The sequence below is a fragment of the Engystomops pustulosus genome, chromosome 5 (assembly GCF_040894005.1).
Source record: "Engystomops pustulosus chromosome 5, aEngPut4.maternal, whole genome shotgun sequence".
In the NCBI taxonomy this organism is placed as follows: domain Eukaryota; kingdom Metazoa; phylum Chordata; class Amphibia; order Anura; family Leptodactylidae; genus Engystomops; species Engystomops pustulosus.
Window position 1 is genome coordinate 92,694,872 of NC_092415.1, and position 19,277 is coordinate 92,714,148.

The window sequence follows — 19,277 nt, forward strand, 5'->3', positions numbered from 1 at the left end:
CAGTTTATAAACACATTACACGGAGCTTCCTGAACTGTCCAGACAGGACTAATCAACTTGAGCTGAATCACTCTTACACAGCAGCTGGGTGATGGTGCAGTGATTGATTACTTTTGCCTCTGTGAAGCAGTGTATACTTTTAATTTTATAATTGTTTTTTCAGCAAAACCACTCAGCTCAGGGATTACACAAGACATGCTGCTGCATCAGTGTAGCTACAGCATTCTCAAGGTATGTTTGTTTAATAAAGCATCAAATTAAATGGTAAATTTCCTTTCATTAGCAAATTCAGTACTGAAACTTAAGCCATGCTACCAGTTTCTCTACTGTTAGGTGGGAGGTCCTGAGTGTACGCAAACCCAGATAGCCAGACAATGCCCATATGACACAGATTGCTTTGGCACAGTGAGGGCTGGAGATAAAGGGAAAAATAATTCCACAGAGGATCAATGCTTAGTAAATAATTCAAAGAGATGGGGTTAGAGAAGGAAGTGAAAGGTCCTCATGAAAACAGGACACATCTTACCTGGTCGTCATTCTCATCTGAAAAGGTGATAGAAGTAAGCTTGTTGTTGTTTTTTAATAAATATTCATTGACAAGGAAATTTAGTGCTCTTTTTTCAAGAGGTTTGATAGGCTCCTATACAAAAAGAGAAGCTATGGTAAATTCAGAATCACACAGTTTATGTATTTACATTCAAAAACATATCACCCACATACCTTACCTCTGTATAGATACATTATGATATAAAGTTATCTTAAAACTCCTATCTTAATATTGAGTGTAAAAGGTGCCATGGCTGTCGCCTTCTACTGGATTCAGTAATTCAAATTGAAACTGCTGTGCACAATGTCAATATAGTATACTCCAATACACGGATATAACTAGTCTTCTACGACAAGGAAATTATCTCATTATAATCTGGTGGGTAAAACAAGCCCTCATTGGACAGGAGACTGGAGTTGTAGTCCACTCTGTCACTATGTATACTTAAAATGGCATCTGTATCAGATATCAGCGAAATGGAAAAGTAGTTTCCAAGTTTCCATGAACTATTAGATTAGAAAAAAAACCAAAACTATTATTTACGGTATTAAGTTCAACTTAGAGGCAACGGTTATGTAATGGGGAAGCCTTTCCAAGAATCCATCATTATTGTTATAAAGGCGGTCCCCTACTTAAGAACACCCGACTTACAGAGGACCCCTAGTTACAAACATGCCTCTGAATGTTGGTAATTTACTGTATTTTAGCCCTAGGCTACAATAAACAGCTATAACAGTTATCAAAGGTGTCTGCAATGAAGCTTTATTGTTAATTCTGGTTCTGATGACAATCCAACATTTTTAGAATCCAATTGTCACAGAGACCAAAAAAATTTGTCTGGAGCTACAATGATATAATATACAGTTCCGACTTACATACAAATTCAACTTAAGAACCTACAGAACCTATCCTGTATGTATCCTGGGGACTGCCTGTACTCTTAACATCATTATACTCCTATTGATATGATGCGATGTAAACAAATACGGTAATAATTTTTTTTTAAAAACTTTAGTTTAGCAACAAGTCTATAAAAGGATATAATAAGAATAAAATGAAATGACTAAAGGGACGAGCTATATTCCATTACATGAAGAATATCTACTACTAGTTTCTAAATGAGTAACAAAATGTAAATACCAAAGAGGTGGACCAGCTATGGGAGAACTGTTCTATGCATTATAAAACCTGTGCTATGTTCATGCCTTTCTATTCCAAGCTGTGGTTGCAGGAGGAAGGAGAGTTATTCACACATATTCATACATGTTCTATGCAATAACATTTATAAGCTTCTAAAAACTGATGTCAGAGGAAATGAAGGACTGGTCAGAGTAAGAGCAGTGCTCCACCTCAGAATTAAAGGTGTGGTAATGTTCTAAAGGTAACTTGTCATAAAGTACATTTAGTCATACTTGACACAGCATGTTAAAGAGTAATGAGAAGTCATGTGGTATTCCGTACAATCACCAACTCAGACTGTTTTATCATAAATTGTCATGTTACCAATCACAAATTACACAAGAATCTTCTTAGCTCCTCCTGCTCTATAACATGTTGCCAAAAAAGATGCATTCAAAGTGACGCTCCAGCCTTTAAACTCGGGGCATTTTTCTTTCATAGGTAACTGGCTGAGATATCTCATAAAAGATGAAATTCTACATACACTAGCCGAGCGACATTAACTACAATAATTTGTCTGTGTATACAGTGTATAGGGATACCATATTCCTAGGCCAGTGATGGGCAACTTTTTGAGCTTGGTGTGTCAAAATTTGCCAAAAAACTGAGCATAGCTCGGGTGGTGTGTCACCTTGACAAAAAAAACAAAAAACAAAACATAATTTTGTGATATTTATAGTTTAAATAACTATATGTATGTAACACGTATAATTATTTAACTTCTAGGGTACTTTAACCCTTGGTTGTGTGATTGATCCCACCACATGCTGCCATACTACAATATGGCAGTATATGGGGATTTTCCACATCATCTATTACTGTGTGCAAATCGCACATTGTAATAAATTGGTTACAATCAGACAGTGCTTAGTAACCTGAAAAATTTCAGTCATGAAAGTTCACAGGTTATAGCAAGGGCACAGGCGCCGCTGTCCGCATCTCCGTCATGAGGAGCAAAATAATCGCAATGTCTGGCGATTTGCATAGCGTTGCGATTATTTCAGGGCTTGTACGTCACAAAACTGACACACAAGCCCTGATGACTGTCTTTCATCATACAGTGCACTGACCTTACTCACTATGTGATGAGAGTGGTTGTCCTCCCTCATCCCTGCTGTGGAGAAGGTCAGTGTAGAGGTGGCAGCTGCTGGGACATCACACAAGGCAGCAGCGATGTAGCCTCTGTCTGTGCTGCCACCCTCCCCCCACCACAACTATCAGGAGCTGCAGAGGAGTTTCTGGAGTTGATGGCCGGGTCACCTCGCCTGGTGCTCAGCCCTGGGATGATACCTGGTCTGACTGGAGACACGAGGCACAGCTCACACAGGTGGAGGGGCTGGCAGCTCAGTGGGTGACAGTCTCTCAACCTCCCGGCTACTGCACCTGGCCGTATTGGAGCCGAGGGTGACTCTTCGCGGCTGCGTGTCACTGAAAATGGCTACGCCTGTCAGCACTGACACACGTGTCATAGGTTCGCCATCACTGTCCTAGGCCTTAGTGAAATCTACCACCAGGGTGAAGGATTGTAAACCATGCACACTTGCATGCTGGTGTGTGCACCTCTAGTAGGATCCACTATTCTTTAAGCTTCATATGCCCTTGTTTTTAAGGGGAAAAAAAGGCTCTAAAATTATGCAAATTAGCTCCATTATCACCTATGGAGCCCAGAGGCCCGCAGGCTCATTTGTATAATTTTAAAATCCTTTCTTTGTAAAAACCAGGTCATAAGAAGCATGTTGTTTGAATGAAGGTTTGGGATTTGCGTTTTGATCCGCGAGTTTGTTATTATTTTTATATACGTATTGTTAATGTGTCTCGCCACCTTCACAGTAAAATTGTCTCTGTTGTTACTAAACTACCCTATATACTCGAGTATAAGTCAACCCAAGTATAAGCCGAGGCCCCTAATTTTACCACAAAAACCTGGTAAAACCTTTTTTTTACTCGAATATAAGCTGAGTTTGGGTTTTCAGCACATTTTTTTGTGCTGAAAAACTAGGCTTATACTCAAGTATATATGGTACTATCAAAATCCACTGTGCCAGTTGTGGGTGATAATCCAGTGTGCCAGGGTCTTGATTCGACCCTGGGTCCGTCGATATGGGTGCAGCTGCATCCCTGACTAGGTCGCGAACAGCGGCACCATCTTCTTTGTGCGTTTGTGCTTAAATATTTTTGCATTTTGTATGTTATTTATGTGTTGTAAATATTGTAACGTATGGTGCATTTAGTATTGATCTGTTTGTGTCCAACAAGGGGAAATTGTATTGTTACACAGTACAATTCTATTCCATTCTATTCTATCCCCACCCTTAACCCACGAGGCAGACAATACAATTAAAAAAAAGCCATACCTGAATTTCAGGACTTGATTTATAATTCTTGCGTTCCTGCAAAGGAACTTCATTTTCTGCAACACAGAAATTAAGCATATTGGCACTCAAGATAAACCATATTCGTTCTCATCATTCTTAATATGAATTAAGAAAACTAGGAAGAAGAAAATTGTATGTACAACACCTGCAGCCAATGTAAGGTTGACCCTGAGGGCCTGAATGGTCTCCTTGGCTTTCCGTAGCTCAAACTCCAGGACTGGACAGGGTTTTGGATTAAACACACACAGGCATCCAACCAAGAAAAGGGAAACAAAAATAAAAATAAAAAGCAAGGATGGGTGTGGAAAAAATATATATACAGTTTGTATTGAAACAGAAAGCATGCAGTCTAATGGATCTCATGAAAGCATGCAGCAGAGTTGGATTAGCAAACGGATGGACCCTGGTGTCTACTGTGCAAATGAATCTAATCAAACCAAGTGCACGGTTCAAGCTGTCTGACAGAGTTTAGCCTGAGGGGGCAGCGCACAAGGACATAGTTGCCCAATTTCATCAAAGCTACCAGTATTTTTACAGTACCATGGACAATAACCAGTCATGAATGGCCCTTCATTTCCTAGACTTAGTTGTGTGGTCTGACTACAGCATCATTCCAGTGAACTAGAACAGTACAAAGAATCAGGCCAGTATAAAGATGAATAAGGGGCAGTGTACACAGTAAGGCTATATTTCCACTAACATGTGCCCGCTGTACACACATGTCGGTGCTGGGGAGAGGAGGAGGGGATGAGCACCGCTCAACCCCACCACTCTCCATAGAGAAACATGGGGCACGGCGCCCTGTACTGGGGAAAGATAGGACATTTCCAATCATTCTCCCGGCTACGGAACGGTGCCACATGTGTCCTGCACCATACCGTTCCCTTGCGGCCCGATGCGCCCATTGCTATCTATGGGGGACGTATATATACACCGTATATATACGTCCCCCATACGGCCGTGTGAATGTAGCCTAGTACTAAGACTTATTATTATTATTATTACTGCATCCTAAATACACTCCTACCTCACCAGTCAATTTAACTTGTGTGAGTCCACCCTGATCATCTTGTTTTCTGATGGGACCAGATCTGGAATAGGTCCCTGGTTAAAAAAATTTGCTGGAAAACATCCTTAAACAAAATGTTAACTTCATTTACAGATTTTTTTTGTAGACATTTCTGTAACAAAAAATACTCTACCATTCTTCTGAATTGGGCTATTATAGAGACATCTGCATGGAATTCTTAAATTCCGTTATTTTAATATTTACAGAAGCCACATTACTTTTCAGTATATTATATAGGCTGATGATTATTAAGAAGAAGAATCAAATCAGTTTTTTTTTTTTTACATTGAAGTCAGGCCCAGTTCATACCACGGTTTTTATTTCTGTTTCTGGATAACAACGGAAGAGAAACTTGTATCTATGCAGATCAATAGGAAAGGATGGCAAATGTGCAGGTTGCCATCTACCATCAGTTTTAGGTGTCTGTTATTCTCTTCCATGACACAAATGGTGGTGTGAATGCGGGGAAAAATTGATTCCTCTTATTAAAAAGGATAAAATCAAAAATTGACTAATAAAACCAGTCAATTGGTTTGAATTAGAACATGACCCTTGAAGAAATGGTATGTGTAACCAAGCCAATGATGAAGGGAAAAATCTTGTAATAAACACACAATGAAAAATGTACACAAAATAAGCAGCATGAAAAACATGACAAAATATAGGTGAATAAACAAAAAGATTTTTTTTAAAAAAACTGTCAGACTGAAAGAAACCAATGGCAATGGTCAGTCAGGCCAAGTAATGTCTGGGGTGGGAGAAAGGTCAACGGTAAAAAACACTCTGCTGCATGTTTCTTATTTTTAGATGAAATTTCTTTTACCTATCTATTCTTTTACCTTTTATTGTAGTTATTGCTGATGCTTAAATCCTGCATTTACTGAGTAGTAAAGTCATAGAACATGCACAAAGTTGTAGGTACAAGAGCTAAGAGAATCCTTTTCAGGTGCAAGGACACACATTTTGCAGAAACTTTCATACAATGTTCAATTCTTATAGTAATACACCCTATAACACAACTATATCATCAAATATTTATGTATGATATACTGTACATCAATAAAACTGTGTTAAAGTCACTGTAATATTGGCAGGGGATTCTTACATGTAATGGTTACAGTAATGGCTACCATTCAGCTGCCAGGTTTCTAATGTACAGTGTCCATTGTAGGACATGGTCAGAAGTCATAGATCATATAATGGCACTGTACTAATGTGGGTGTGCAGCAGTCTGCTGTAATACTTCAAACTAGTCAACAAATGTTGTATAAAAATCAAATATTACAAGTCTATACAAGCAATTCTGTAATATATCTTATCAGAGAAAATACGTCTGTCTCCACTTATGTTCCCTCCCTTTCTGATAAAACAAGTTATACCAAGCAAGGCCATCAAAAGTTCACTGAGGTATAATATATACATTCTATGGAGAGGGGAAGAGGAGACAGAGTCACAGCAGCTAGGTCTCCAACAACCAAGTTGCTACCAGTTACTAGTTAAGTGTGGGGACATGAGGAATAACACAGTCTATGGCCATAAACAGTGTTATATATCATGTGCACACCCTTAACTATGGACTTCTGCGTAACTTATCAAAAAGGTTAGGTAAACTTGTTATTTACAGACACTTCCAGCTTTTCTGCCAGACCGTTTAGGTGAAAGAGTTCAAGTTAAGGATTTCTTTATATGAACTATTATATGGAAGAATAAAAGGGGCAGATTGTTAAAGCTGCCTAAGAGCAAGAATGTACGTAGTTGCCCATGGCAACCAATTGAAACTCCCCTTTAAAATATTCATGAGCACTGGTAAAATAAAAACTGAGCTGTAATTGGTTGACATGGGCAACTAAGCACATTCTTACTCTTAAGCAGCTTGATAAATCTGCTCCAAAGATTTAAAATTCTAGGAAACTCTGGTGGACGTTACAGCAAGTACTCCATATTCTGTTTATGGGTTTCTAGAAGCCTCCACTCCCTGGTATCACTGGCCTAAGGGTCTTATTCACATTTCTGTTTAATACGGATGTGTCAGTGTTTGCCACAGATAGCACATGCATCAATTGACCTTAATGTGTTTAAACGCCCCTGGACTTTCATCATCCACACAACTATTAGGATAAGAAAGATCCTTTTTTCGTATGCTCTATTTTAAATAATGTCCTTTTAACTTAAAAAAAAAAACAACAACTTTAAACGACACTATTTGAGACTTCATAAATAGTGTCACTTTAAAATTTAAAGAGGTTTCCCCACGAAGTAAAGCATTGCCCTTTCCACAGGATAGGGCTTAACTTGCTGATCGGTGGGGGTCTTAGTGATGAGATCCCATAGATCAGAAAAACGATGGGGTCCCAGTTAACCGATTTTGACCACTCTTCGCGCCTGGAGAGTAATGGAGCAGATGGCCGCGTGTGACCGTTCTGCCTCAATGCAGCTAACGGAGATCGCAGAGTGCAGCAGTGCTGGGCTTTTTCCGTCAGCTCCATTGCAGCATCCAATATATATATATATATATATATATATATATTTTCTACTGCCTGTATCTCCAGTTATATACTCAAAGAACTACAAAATCTGAGGTGTGTGACAGACCTGAGTGAAGTTGCCCCCCACCTTGTTCAAACCAAAATTGGTGTCAAACGTTTGTGCTGGTTGTGCAGCAGAAATTTTCGTTTGTGCCGCTATCATTCTTAAGATATTAATGAAAGTTTCCAGAGGTCAACCAGCCCCCCACACACAATGCCCAAACCAAACAAAACTGGTGCCGAACAATTCTGCTACGTTTGTGCAGCTCAAATTTGTGTTTGGGCTGCTTTTGTTTTGAATAAATTAACAAAAATTAAAAGGTCAAAAGTTCAACCAGCCCCCCCATATTAACAGAATGAAACAAAACTGGTGTCAAACGTTAGTGCTACTTTTGTGCTGGTTTGTGCAGCAAAAATGTTAATTTGTGCCGCTATAATTTTTAAGGTATGTTCAGGTGCTTACATTTGTTTGATTTGGGCAATGTGTGTGTGTGTGGGGGGGGGTGGTTGACCTATGATGACCTCTGTAAACTTTTATTAATATCTTAAAAAAAAGGTGGGGGGGGAGGCCAACTTCACTCAGGTGTGTGATAGTCAGATGATCTACTTTAAAGGACATCTACCACCAAGATAAAGGATTGCAAACCAAGCACACTGACATACTGGTGTGTGCCCCCCTGGCAGGATCTGCTCTGTTTTAAGAAAAAAGGCTTAAGAAATCATGCAAATGTGCCCGAGAGGCTCCAGGCTCCATAGGTGTTAATGGAGCCTGGTGCCCGTCAGATTCCCTTACATAACTTTAAAAGCTTTTTTAATAAAAAGGGCATAAGAGGTTATGAGAAGAGCAGATACTGCCAAAGGGGGCACACACCAGTATGTCAGTGTGCTTGGTTTACAATCCTTGATCCTGGTGATAGATCAGATCAGATAGTATGGTTCTGATGATAAATTACAAGTATGGTTCTTGGTTCTATATATTGCAAAATAGAGGCATCTGAAGCATTGCTCTCCCCCTTAACTAAAAGGGACTCTTCAGATCATTTCCTTATTAATTTGTTTTGTAGGAAAATCAGCAATTTTTAATATAAAACAGGGAATGTAGAGGGTGCTGTTGGTTTAGATGTAAAAATGCTGGCAACAGGTCCCCTTTAAAAAAAAACAGATCAATGAATTCTTTAATGTGAGAAAGGAAGTAGTAACTACACATCCAGAATTACCAAAGATAGTGTACTGTGCATAGAGAGCACTAACAGCAAATCCACTGTGGAGGCCCACCATTGCACTGCTACATTCAAAAATTACCAGGCACTCAGTAACAAATTCCTAAAATATAGCCAACTCTTCCATCAGTAGTTTGCTTCCTAGCCTGTCAGTATCATTTTTTGTTATGCCTCTGAGAGACAGGAATACATGCCCATACAGTAACAGGCCCACCTAAAGTGTCAATAAGTGCTCGTTCTAAAGGCCACAACGTGTTCAAAGGTTATCAAAAGGAGAGTCACTTGTCTTGAACTGAAGACTTCTTTTTTTGTGACCACTATACGATTGCATCATGTGAATAAACTCTTATAATTGTGATAAAAGATATTCATGGTTATATCTTAGAGACTTATAAAGGTTGCATAACTTGTATGGTATGTCAGGATGCAGGCATTAAATCAAGTTACTGTATAGTAAATATTTATTAGACAAGGTTGTTACAGAGTTAAGAAATTCCCATCACATCATCAGCTATTACGTTGATGCTACTCACCTGCAACCCGTTCATCGGTCTCCCTATTTCCATCATCAGAGTACCGCGCAAAGTCCAGCGAATCAAGAGTGCTAATGCTACCCGCTCGGTCTAAAATGGAACAGAAAGCCAATGAGCCACAAATCAATCACTTCTATGTCTTGCAACACATTAAAATAGCAGTTTTATACAGGACTGTGTAACAAGATCGTTCAGATGTGGGTGCATACCCCCATAACAGTGGGCTAACATATTTAACTCATTAACTTCACTGTCTTTTTTACTTTACATTTCGTACTATCCGCCTTTCCAATGCCACAAATTTATTTTTTTTTTTTTTAAGAACCATATTTTTTGGCCAAGGAAGACTGAACTTCGTATAGGTAAAATTACATTTTCTGTACAACTTACCTAGAATCTGGAAAAATTTCCAAATGAAGCGGAATTGTACAAGGCACATAGTAGTACCATTCTTTTTAGAGGCTTTGTTTTTCCAACTTTCACTGTGCAGCACAGATGACATGTACGGATTTTATATAGTTTTATGATCTCATATCAGAACCTTCTGCATCATCACAGCCTAGGGGCTCATTCACACGAACATAATAGGGAACAATTTGTGGCTGCACCATTTGCAGCTGCATATCGGTTCCTATTGAAGTCTATGGGGCCCTGGTCTGTGGTAGCCAGCTCACGTGGTCTCACCGCACATGGCGAAATATAGGACATGTCCTATATTTCCCTGTGTTACAGCGCCGGCCACTCGCTTCTCCATGAAGGGGTGGTTAGCCTGTATCAGTGATGGCGAACCTTTAAGAGACTTAGTGCCCAAACTGCAAACCAAAGCCGACATTTCTATTGCAAGGTGCCAACACAGTAATTTAGCCCAATAGTGTCACAATACCACTATCCAAGAGACAAATAACACTTTGACATCATGACGCCACCATTACAACCACATAAATAGCATAATTCTGGTAATAAAGACCACTATAGAAAGGCCAACATTACCAATAACACTACACTAGAAGCAAATATAGTGATGAATACTGTATTACCGTCATATGCTGATTAATATTGCCCCCATACAGAGACAGCAGTTCTGAGTAGAGGCAGGGACTGGGGGAATATAAGTTAGCCTGCTTACCAAATATTGCCATCTTAACCCCTTTTTTGTTTATGCATTTCCATTTTTCACTCCCCACCTTCAAAAATCTAACTTTTATTTTTCTATGTGAAGAGCTTTGTGAGGGTTTGTTTTCTGCATAATGCAGTGAAATTGGTGAAAAAACGCTTTTGTGCCATTTTCTTGTGGGCTTGGATTTTAGAGCTATCACTGTGCGCCCCATATATTCTTTGGGTCGGTACGGCGATACTAAACTTATATAGGTTTTATAATATTTTATACATTTACAAAAAATTAAACCACCTGTACCATTTTTGGCGCAAATTTTTTTGGGGCGCTAACTTTTTCATACTTCAGTGTATGGAGCTGTGTGTAATGTAATTATTTCCGAGATGACCTGATGTTTTTAATGCTACCGTTTTGAGGACCATACAGACTTTTGATCACACGTTGCAAAATGGTTAAAAAGTGGTATTTTGGTGCTATTTTCCGTTATGGGGTTAAGGTTTGGGGATTCCAATTTGACAGGAGATCTGTAGGGGAAAGTGGTGGTTGTTGTGGGCACAGGTGGATTTGGGATCACACGTATGACAGCTGTCTGTGGCCACATATATACTTGCCTCTGTTTGCAGCGCTGTTTGCTGTGAAGCTATGCTGGCTTCATAGGCTGCCTTATGCAGGTGATGAGCGTTTCAGACACAGACCAGTATATATGTGCCAACAGACAGCTGTCATACGGGGCGATTTGGGACACTCAGTCACAGTTATCTGTAGTTCGTTTAGTGTCCCAAAGCCACCTGACAGAACCCCTTTAGGCTTTTGCAGCTCTTATACGGAACTGCTAGTGTGAAAACCCACACACAGAAGCCCCAGCAGCTCCTGACCTCTTATCTTCTTCTGATGCTGTAGGCTTTGTTCTCTTTCCACTCGTCTTCCTGGGCTGAGGAGGAGGAAGGGCCGGCACTGATCTGCTGCTACTGTCTCGCCACGCCAAAACTAGTGAGCAGAGCCGATCAACTTCAGGCTGCAATGGACAGATCCTGTCCAAAGCTACAATGATTAACTTTGATAAGACTGGGGAGATGGTATGCCTGTGTGTGCCCTCTCTGGCACGCGTGCCATAGGTTCACCACCACTGGCCTATATGTTAGCTGTATGTTTGCCTGGGCTAGTGCCCAGGCGAACATATGTTGTGTGAATGTACCCTAACACTCGTACATTGTTTGTACTTTGGGTTTCTCAATTTCCCTAACTTCAACTCCAGCTCCACCATAATGGTCACCAACGCTGACTCCACAGTTCTGTTTTCCTGGTCACTCTAGCAGTACCGAGATAAATGCAGACATTCCTTCCTAGTGCCTTATTCCTCTGATCTGTAGCAGAGGAGCTTCACTACTGAGCATGTACATAAAAAGTGCAGCCACATTTGTCTCAACTAAAAGCCTAGAAGAGGGGTGCACAACCTGCACCGACAAGCCACATGCAACGTATCAAGCCATGAGTTGCCGTCCGCACCCTGCTCACATAACCACCGTAACAGATGGAAGCGTTCATTGGTGCATAAAGCTGGGGAGAGGAGGGTAGTCGACATGTCATCTCCTGCCACTCCACTTTGTGTTCTGACTGCTGACACTGGTTGTATATGACGGGTCAAGAACACTGAGAAGAACAGCCCCAGGAGAAGAAGAGGACCCAGAAGTGGCGAGTACTTACTGTACTGCTCCTGGCACAGCTCTGCTCCCAGTCCCGATTCTGGCCCGTACAACTAGTGTGGGACACAGGGGAGAGACATAATATGTGTGCAAGAAGCACACATAGACAAACTATGTGTGCAAGAAGCCTAAACTTCACTAATAATGTAAATTTCCTATACAGACACCCACTTAATGTGTGAACGTTATCAAGCCTGGGCTTCTTTAAGCTGTCAGTTTCCATGGTAACCAACACATGCTCTGTACTACATTATTTCTTCTGTGTGCCTCCGCCATCATATGTGCAGGGAATAAATGGATGAACTCTCCTCATTAAGGCTGATTGAAGCCACAATTATGCGAAGGTTCAATTATGGTACAGATTTTTACGGATGCGGCAATACCAAATATGTGGGGTTTTATGTTTTGTTTTGTTTTTTACTTTATTATGTATGCATAAGGAATGGAAGTGTTTTAGGAAGTGTTCTTTTTTTTCTAAAAAAAAAAAAAATTCCTTTTTTTTACCTTATTGCATTTTTTTTAAAACTGTGACCGCCTCTGATCACTTTTTCAAGCCAAATCACTGATTACAAGCAATTTCAACATCTATAAAACGGATTAAAAAAAAAACAAACTGAAAAGTACCCCATTCATGGAGGCACATAGGATCGGCATAGGCACTTTAAATAAGTCACATGTAAACATAGAACCATTTTTGTACTCAAAGTGGTGGAGGGGCAATGAAGTTTGTAATTCACTGTCACAGGAGGATCCTTATCTTTAACTGCATTTCCATTTCCTGCATTTCCTGCATTTCCTGCATTTTACTAAGCACATCTGCTTAGTAAAATCTACTCTGTATATTTTATCGCCTAAGTTTAGTAAAATGTGTCAGTGTGCTGCCGTTAATGCAATCTCAGCCTTCTTCAGGGTATTTTGCTTGAAAAATTTTGCTTGAATAATACAAATATGACAAGTACTTGCTGGAATACATCAAAATGGCATTTTAATGATATTTATTAGTTAGAATTAGAGTTTTGACCATACATAGCTGCAGACACAGATATTGGTGCTGGATTTCTATGTAACCATACCTTTGTATAAAGTGCATTTATATTCCAGGATCGCAGCTAGAATTGGTGCACCACTACATATGATCTCTTTACTGAGCCATACCTCCCAACCCACCCCGAATCCAGCGGGTCAGTAAAAGTTTATGGGGCTCTGTCCCTCCCAGCGTGAGGTATATGCGAGCATCCAGAGCTGATTGAAGTGATAGTAATGGTAAATGTGGGCTCTCTCCAATATCCCTGTTCCTCTGGCTCTGCAGTTGATGATGTCATCTGATGAGGTTATCCCTGCTCGCCTGATTAACTGTTACATACAGCAGAGGCAGAGGAGAGAGAAAAGCTACTGTGAGGGAACAAGGAAAGAGCAGAGGCAGAGGAGAGAGAAAAGCTACTGTGAGGGAACAAGGAAAGAGGAGTACCTGTTTATTATTTTACTGTGGGGGTCACTGCTGGGGGAAGCACACTATAAGAGGGGGAACAGCTGGGGGGCAAAGTTAAAGGGAAAGCTGCTGGGGCTGTGCAATAACAGGGTGAGCTACTGGGGGTGGGCACAATAACAGGGTGAGCAGTAATAAGGGGGTACAATAAGTATATTATCTGTTGGGGGGCTTTAATACTGTATGAGGGGGAGCTGGGGCACATTATCAGAGTCGGGGGGCACAATGTGAGGGGGAAGATAGAGGCACTAGAGGGGAAATTATACTGTGAAGGGATGGAACAAAAGGTGTGGTTTTGTCCCGCTTTCTATGCAACAAAAGATGGGAGGTATGACTGAACTGCTAGCTACTCCCCCCCCCCACACACACACACACTCCTGCTGCTGCTATAGCAGGCATCTGGTTAGATATTACAGCAGATGGAGAAAGGCAGTGTGGAGCAGTTTGAATGCAGAGAAAAAAAAGAACACAGCAGTATGTAGATGCTACAATCCAGCTACAATCCATAATAAAACATACCACCATCTGCAGCATTGTGTGGTCAATACCACTTGTAGAACATATGGTCTATATTAGTGGCATTAATTCTGTGATTGATATAAAAAATCTGAAAAAAAATCTATATTTTTGTGCAATAGACATTGGAACAGATATGCTATAATGACTTTTACCTCCATTTACCTGCAGCTGACTTTTTGTCATCTATTTCATTCCTTTAAAATGCTTTTTTTTCATTTACTAACCATTTCTGTACATAGAAATTCTATTTATGAATAGCCGAGAACCTCCGCGGTTCTGCCTATATTCAATATAAGAGGTATAGCAATGGCAGAGATTAAAAAATATACACAAAATGGCAGCTTAAAGGAATAACCCTTCCATGTATGCAAGTCAATGGTAAGGTGATACTAAATTGAAGATCTCCCAGACAAAGGAGTACTGTATATCTAAGGCACTGTTCACAAATGTATGCTGCCACAAATGTACTTTGCTGAAAATGAGAAACTTTTCAAACCGTATACAAAGTTAATCTCATAAATGTATATGGCTGATTTCAGTTTTAAGCAAGTGGTAGTTTCCTTTAAATGTAATGATTCAATCAGTATTTTTGTTGGCAAGATAAAGTGTATTATCGCACTCACTCACGAGATGCCTTGATTCTGAAGGAAACAAACTTCTATTGACATATGCATGACGGACTTTGGCCTGGAACACTACTTACCAAACTAGACAAACTAGAGGTGGCACTCAGATCCATCTCTGGGGCACCCAGGTTGTCACCTAAGCACAGAGGTCACCAGATAAGACTCAATTTTTAAAGTGACACAAGCCTTGGCTGCCTGGGACTACGGGAGGAGTGACATGGTGGAGACAGGGCTGGGTTATCATTGGAACACCTTCTGCAGCCGGTAGGACTACTGGCTACTACGGGGTTGGTACTGTGTCTAATGACTACTGTGGATGGCCATGACTACTGGCTACTGTTTGGGGCACTGTTACTATTGGCTCCCATGTGTGATCTCTGACTCATTTGCAGGTATTGTGACCACTGTGCTACTGTGGGTGGGCACCGTTACCATACTGACAGCTGTGACAGAAACGTTGCAATATAAGTTACTGTAGGAGCGTTGGACTGATCTCTAGGGGAACAACAGAACAGTATTATGTTTCTGAAAAGAAAATAGAGGAGATGATGATGGAGTAAGGAACCTAGCATTTTTGAGTTGCTAAATCTGCATATTGTGGCTGGAAAAAGCTGAAATGGCAGCCAGATAGAAGAGGATGAAAGTCTTCTCCGAGTCACTGAACTTATACAAAGTGCTGGCATTACAGATGAGCTCATTATTCTGCTCTCAATACCTTTAACACTGAACTGGTGCTGCATTTATTTACAGAACAGGGTTCAGGCGCTTTATTTATTTTATTTACCATATATACTCGAGTATAAGCCTAGTTTTTCAGCTTATACTCGAGTAAAAAATATATTTTTCCAGGTTTTTGTGGTAAAATTAGGGGCCTCGGCTTGTACTTGGGTCAACTTATACTCGAGTATATACGGTATTTGCTGATCTTGGTTCCGGAGCTATATTTTTCTTCTAACCTCAGTTCTGGTGATGTTATGGATCTATACAATTAACATAATATTTTTTGTATTTTCATGATTTAATGACGTTTCAGACATTTGGGCTCCATTTTCCGTTACGGGATTTAATGCCGAGAATAACATTTTTATTATCTTGATAGAGTGAGACTTTTTGGACGCAATAGGCTTACGATTTTACAGTTTTAGGGAAAATTGGATGATTTTAACTTGTTGTTTTTGTTTTACTTTTTTCTTTACATTTTACAATACTTTTACTAACTACCATTTTGCAGCATATGGAGAATTTTCAACATATCTGTAACTGTGTGACAAGGTTACAAAATCTGGTTACAAATCTGCAACAATAGAATTCTCGCTCTCTCTCACATTGGCATTTGGCAACCAACCAATCCAGTCCACCATCTATCTACTCTCCTCTTATACCTATATTATGGTTTATATTATGGTGGAAATTACTACAATGAAAGTACTGAGAATTCATGTTTACCAAACCCCTCCATCAATGACACCTTCTCTTCTTTATAACCATTACTAGAGATGCAAGGACCCGACGTTTCCGTTAAGGTTTGGCCCGTGTGACCCAAGGAAAATGCCAGATCGCCAGCTAAACTGGCAAACTGATATAAAGTATACAAAACATACACTATATATTTAACCCATTGAGGACCAAGTACTTTAACCACAGGTGTCTCTAATCGATTCTATCATATACCGCCTTACTACAGTATAAAAGTATATGTCCCAAACAGATTATCTCGTACCGACTCCAGGCTGTCATGGCGGCAGAGCGTCACTCCCCCCATGACGTCACACGGAGCAACGATCACAGCCAGATAGCGGCCATGAGCCACCAGAAACATGTGAAGGGTACACAATCGGCAAACAGCCTCTGTTTTGAGCCCTCTCCACACACCCCTTGCTGAATGCTGACCTACTATTACATCGGTTTGTGGCAAGGGGTTAAACCACTACATATGAAAATAGCCTAAAAATACCCAGTCATTAAAGAAAATCTGCCATGCATATTAACCCTTTCAAGACCCGTGATGTAATAGCACTTCACGGGTCGGCTGTGGTGCATGGAGAGGGCTCGCAGCAAAGACTTACCAGTAACACCCACGATCGGTGTTAACCCGCACATCTCCGCTGTCAAAGCTGCTGGCGGCTTCAAAAAGATGGCAGCGCATGGGCGCTGCCATCTTGAAGGAGATTGTCGCTCCCTGTGACGTCACCGGGTAGCGGCGATCGGTTGCCATGACAGCCTTGGGTCTTCCCTATTATTTAACCCATTCATTAGTATGTCCTAATTGCACATTTTAATGTATGAGGATGAGAATCACAGTATATAATGGAATCAATCAGATAACCTTGGGTTAAAGTACCCTAGTGAGTCAGAAAAATAGTAAAAGTTAAAAAAAAAAAAAAAAAAAAAAAAATTAGAATTAAAAAAAAAAAACCCTAAAAATTCAAATCGCCTCCCTTACCCTAGCACTGATATAAATAAACAGTAAAAATCATAAACACATTAGGTATCGCTGTGTCCGAAAATCTATCAAAATATAATAACGGTTTTTCACAGCGTTTAACCCTGTAACGGAAAATAGTACCCGAATTGGAAAATGGCACTTTTTTGCCACTTTGAAAAACATTAAGAATTCAATAAAAAGTGATCAGAAGGTTGTACAGCCCTAAAAATGCTAGCATTGAAAACTTTATCAGAAGTCGCAAAAAATGACATCACCCACAGCTCCTACACCAAAATATGAAAAAGTTATTAGCGCCAGAAGATGGCAAAATCTGAAAAAAGAATTGTACAGGAGGTTTTAATTTTTGTAAATGTATGAAACATTATAAAACCTATACAAATTAGGTATCCCCGTAATCGCAACAACCCAAAAATTAAAAGAAAACATGTCATTTGTGATGCACAATGAAAGCCGTACAATCCAAGCCGACAAGAATATGGCGCAAATGCGTTTTTTCACCAATTTCACTGCATTTGGAATTTTTATCCCGCTTCCCAGTACACGGCAGGGAAGAATAAATAACAACATTATGAGGTGTAGTTTGTTACGCAGAAAACAAGCCGTCACACAGCTCTTTATGTGTAGAAAAAAAAAAAGTTATAGATTTTTGATTGTGGGGAGTGAAAAATAGAAATGAAAAAACAAAAAGGGCCAGGTCGTTAAAGGGTTGACCCACCCAAAAAAATACTATGATTATAAAGCATTGCCCTTATATAAATGGCTCCTTTCCATAGTTGCAATATTAAATCAATTTATAAACTGATATGCAAATCATCTGCTGTGAATCCAATGAAGGCCTGCATACTCAGTAGTTACTGCCCTGCTTCCTTGTTCCTGCGGTGTGGAACATTGAGAGACAGCTCTGTTACATCATTTGGCACCGATTGATGTAATCTAAGGTCCTGTTACATTTGCAACGTCGACCCCATGTATATAAGAGGACCTTATAAGACTGATGCAAGGAAACTATTTTTAGCTAAGAGAAGGGTGTCAGTTAGTTCATAGGATTCTATGGGAACCTGTCATTAGCAGTATGAGTGAAAATTTGCTGACAGGTTCCCTTCAAAGCCTTTTCAGTTTTCGCCACTAATGGGCCGGTTTGTGCCTGCCCGACTGAAAGTTGTTAGGATCATAAATGTTTTATGAAGAATCATCCAAAAAAAAAAAAAAAGAAAAAAAAAGAAAAAAAAAAAAAAAAACACACACCAAGTGTTGGGTTACTGATAGAATCAGTGCATATGTGATCTAAAAATATCACTGTCAGAGGGATTGTTGGGATTTAATGGATAAAGAGATTATAGAGGGATCACCTGTTTTACAAGATTTACAGATATTCACTAATAATATTGAAAGTAGTCACATAATAGAAGTTTATTCTTCCTAATTCTGCATTCATTAAATCAGACACATAGTATCTGATATGATATAGTGGGTATCAGCGAGACATGGCTGGAGAGTAGCTATGACTGGGCTGTTACTTTAGATCAGTGATGGCGAACCTTTTAGATACAGAGTGCCCAAACTACAACCAAAACCCACTTTTATGTCGCAAAGTGCCAACATGACAGTTTAGTGAAACCTGTTAATCTCTGCTGCATCTCAAGTTTCAATCGTATTGGCGTCCTGAGGATACCAATACAATAGAAAGCAGGAGACATTTGGATTGTAGCTTATCTCCAGGCTCCCCATAACAGGAAAAATCAGGGGACCCAAAGCAAGAGCTCCAAAGATAATCCATCTCTGCCCACACCTTTTCGCTCCTCCTGAAGTAGGTGTCACTTTAAAATAGCACTGAGTGTGGCGCGCCCTGGGCTGTGTTGGACTGAAGGAGGAAGCCTTGAGTCCTATCTGGTAAATTCTGCGCTGGGTGCCCACAGAAAGGGCTCCGAGTGCCAC

The 19,277-nt window shown here is 40.1% G+C and overlaps 1 protein-coding gene across 8 annotated transcripts in view; it reads right to left on the bottom strand.

The window, feature by feature from the left end:
• RELCH (RAB11 binding and LisH domain, coiled-coil and HEAT repeat containing) overlaps window positions 1–19,277 on the bottom strand; it is an 85,847-nt gene that overhangs the window by 61,015 nt on the left and 5,555 nt on the right. For 6 of the 8 annotated variants that reach the window (XR_011855787.1, XM_072152704.1, XM_072152705.1 and 3 more), the window contains exons 2-5: window positions 9,449–9,538; window positions 4,247–4,318; window positions 4,081–4,136; window positions 527–640 (exon numbers count right to left, since the gene is read on the bottom strand). Coding sequence is in view for 7 of the 8 variants with exons in the window: in XM_072152704.1 (XP_072008805.1) it covers window positions 527–640; window positions 4,081–4,136; window positions 4,247–4,318; window positions 9,449–9,538 (332 nt within the window). In the remaining variant the exon portion in view is untranslated. The remainder of the gene's footprint in view (window positions 1–526; window positions 641–4,080; window positions 4,137–4,246; window positions 4,319–9,448; window positions 9,539–19,277) is intronic. The other 2 variants (XM_072152709.1, XM_072152710.1) reach the window with 1 other exon arrangement.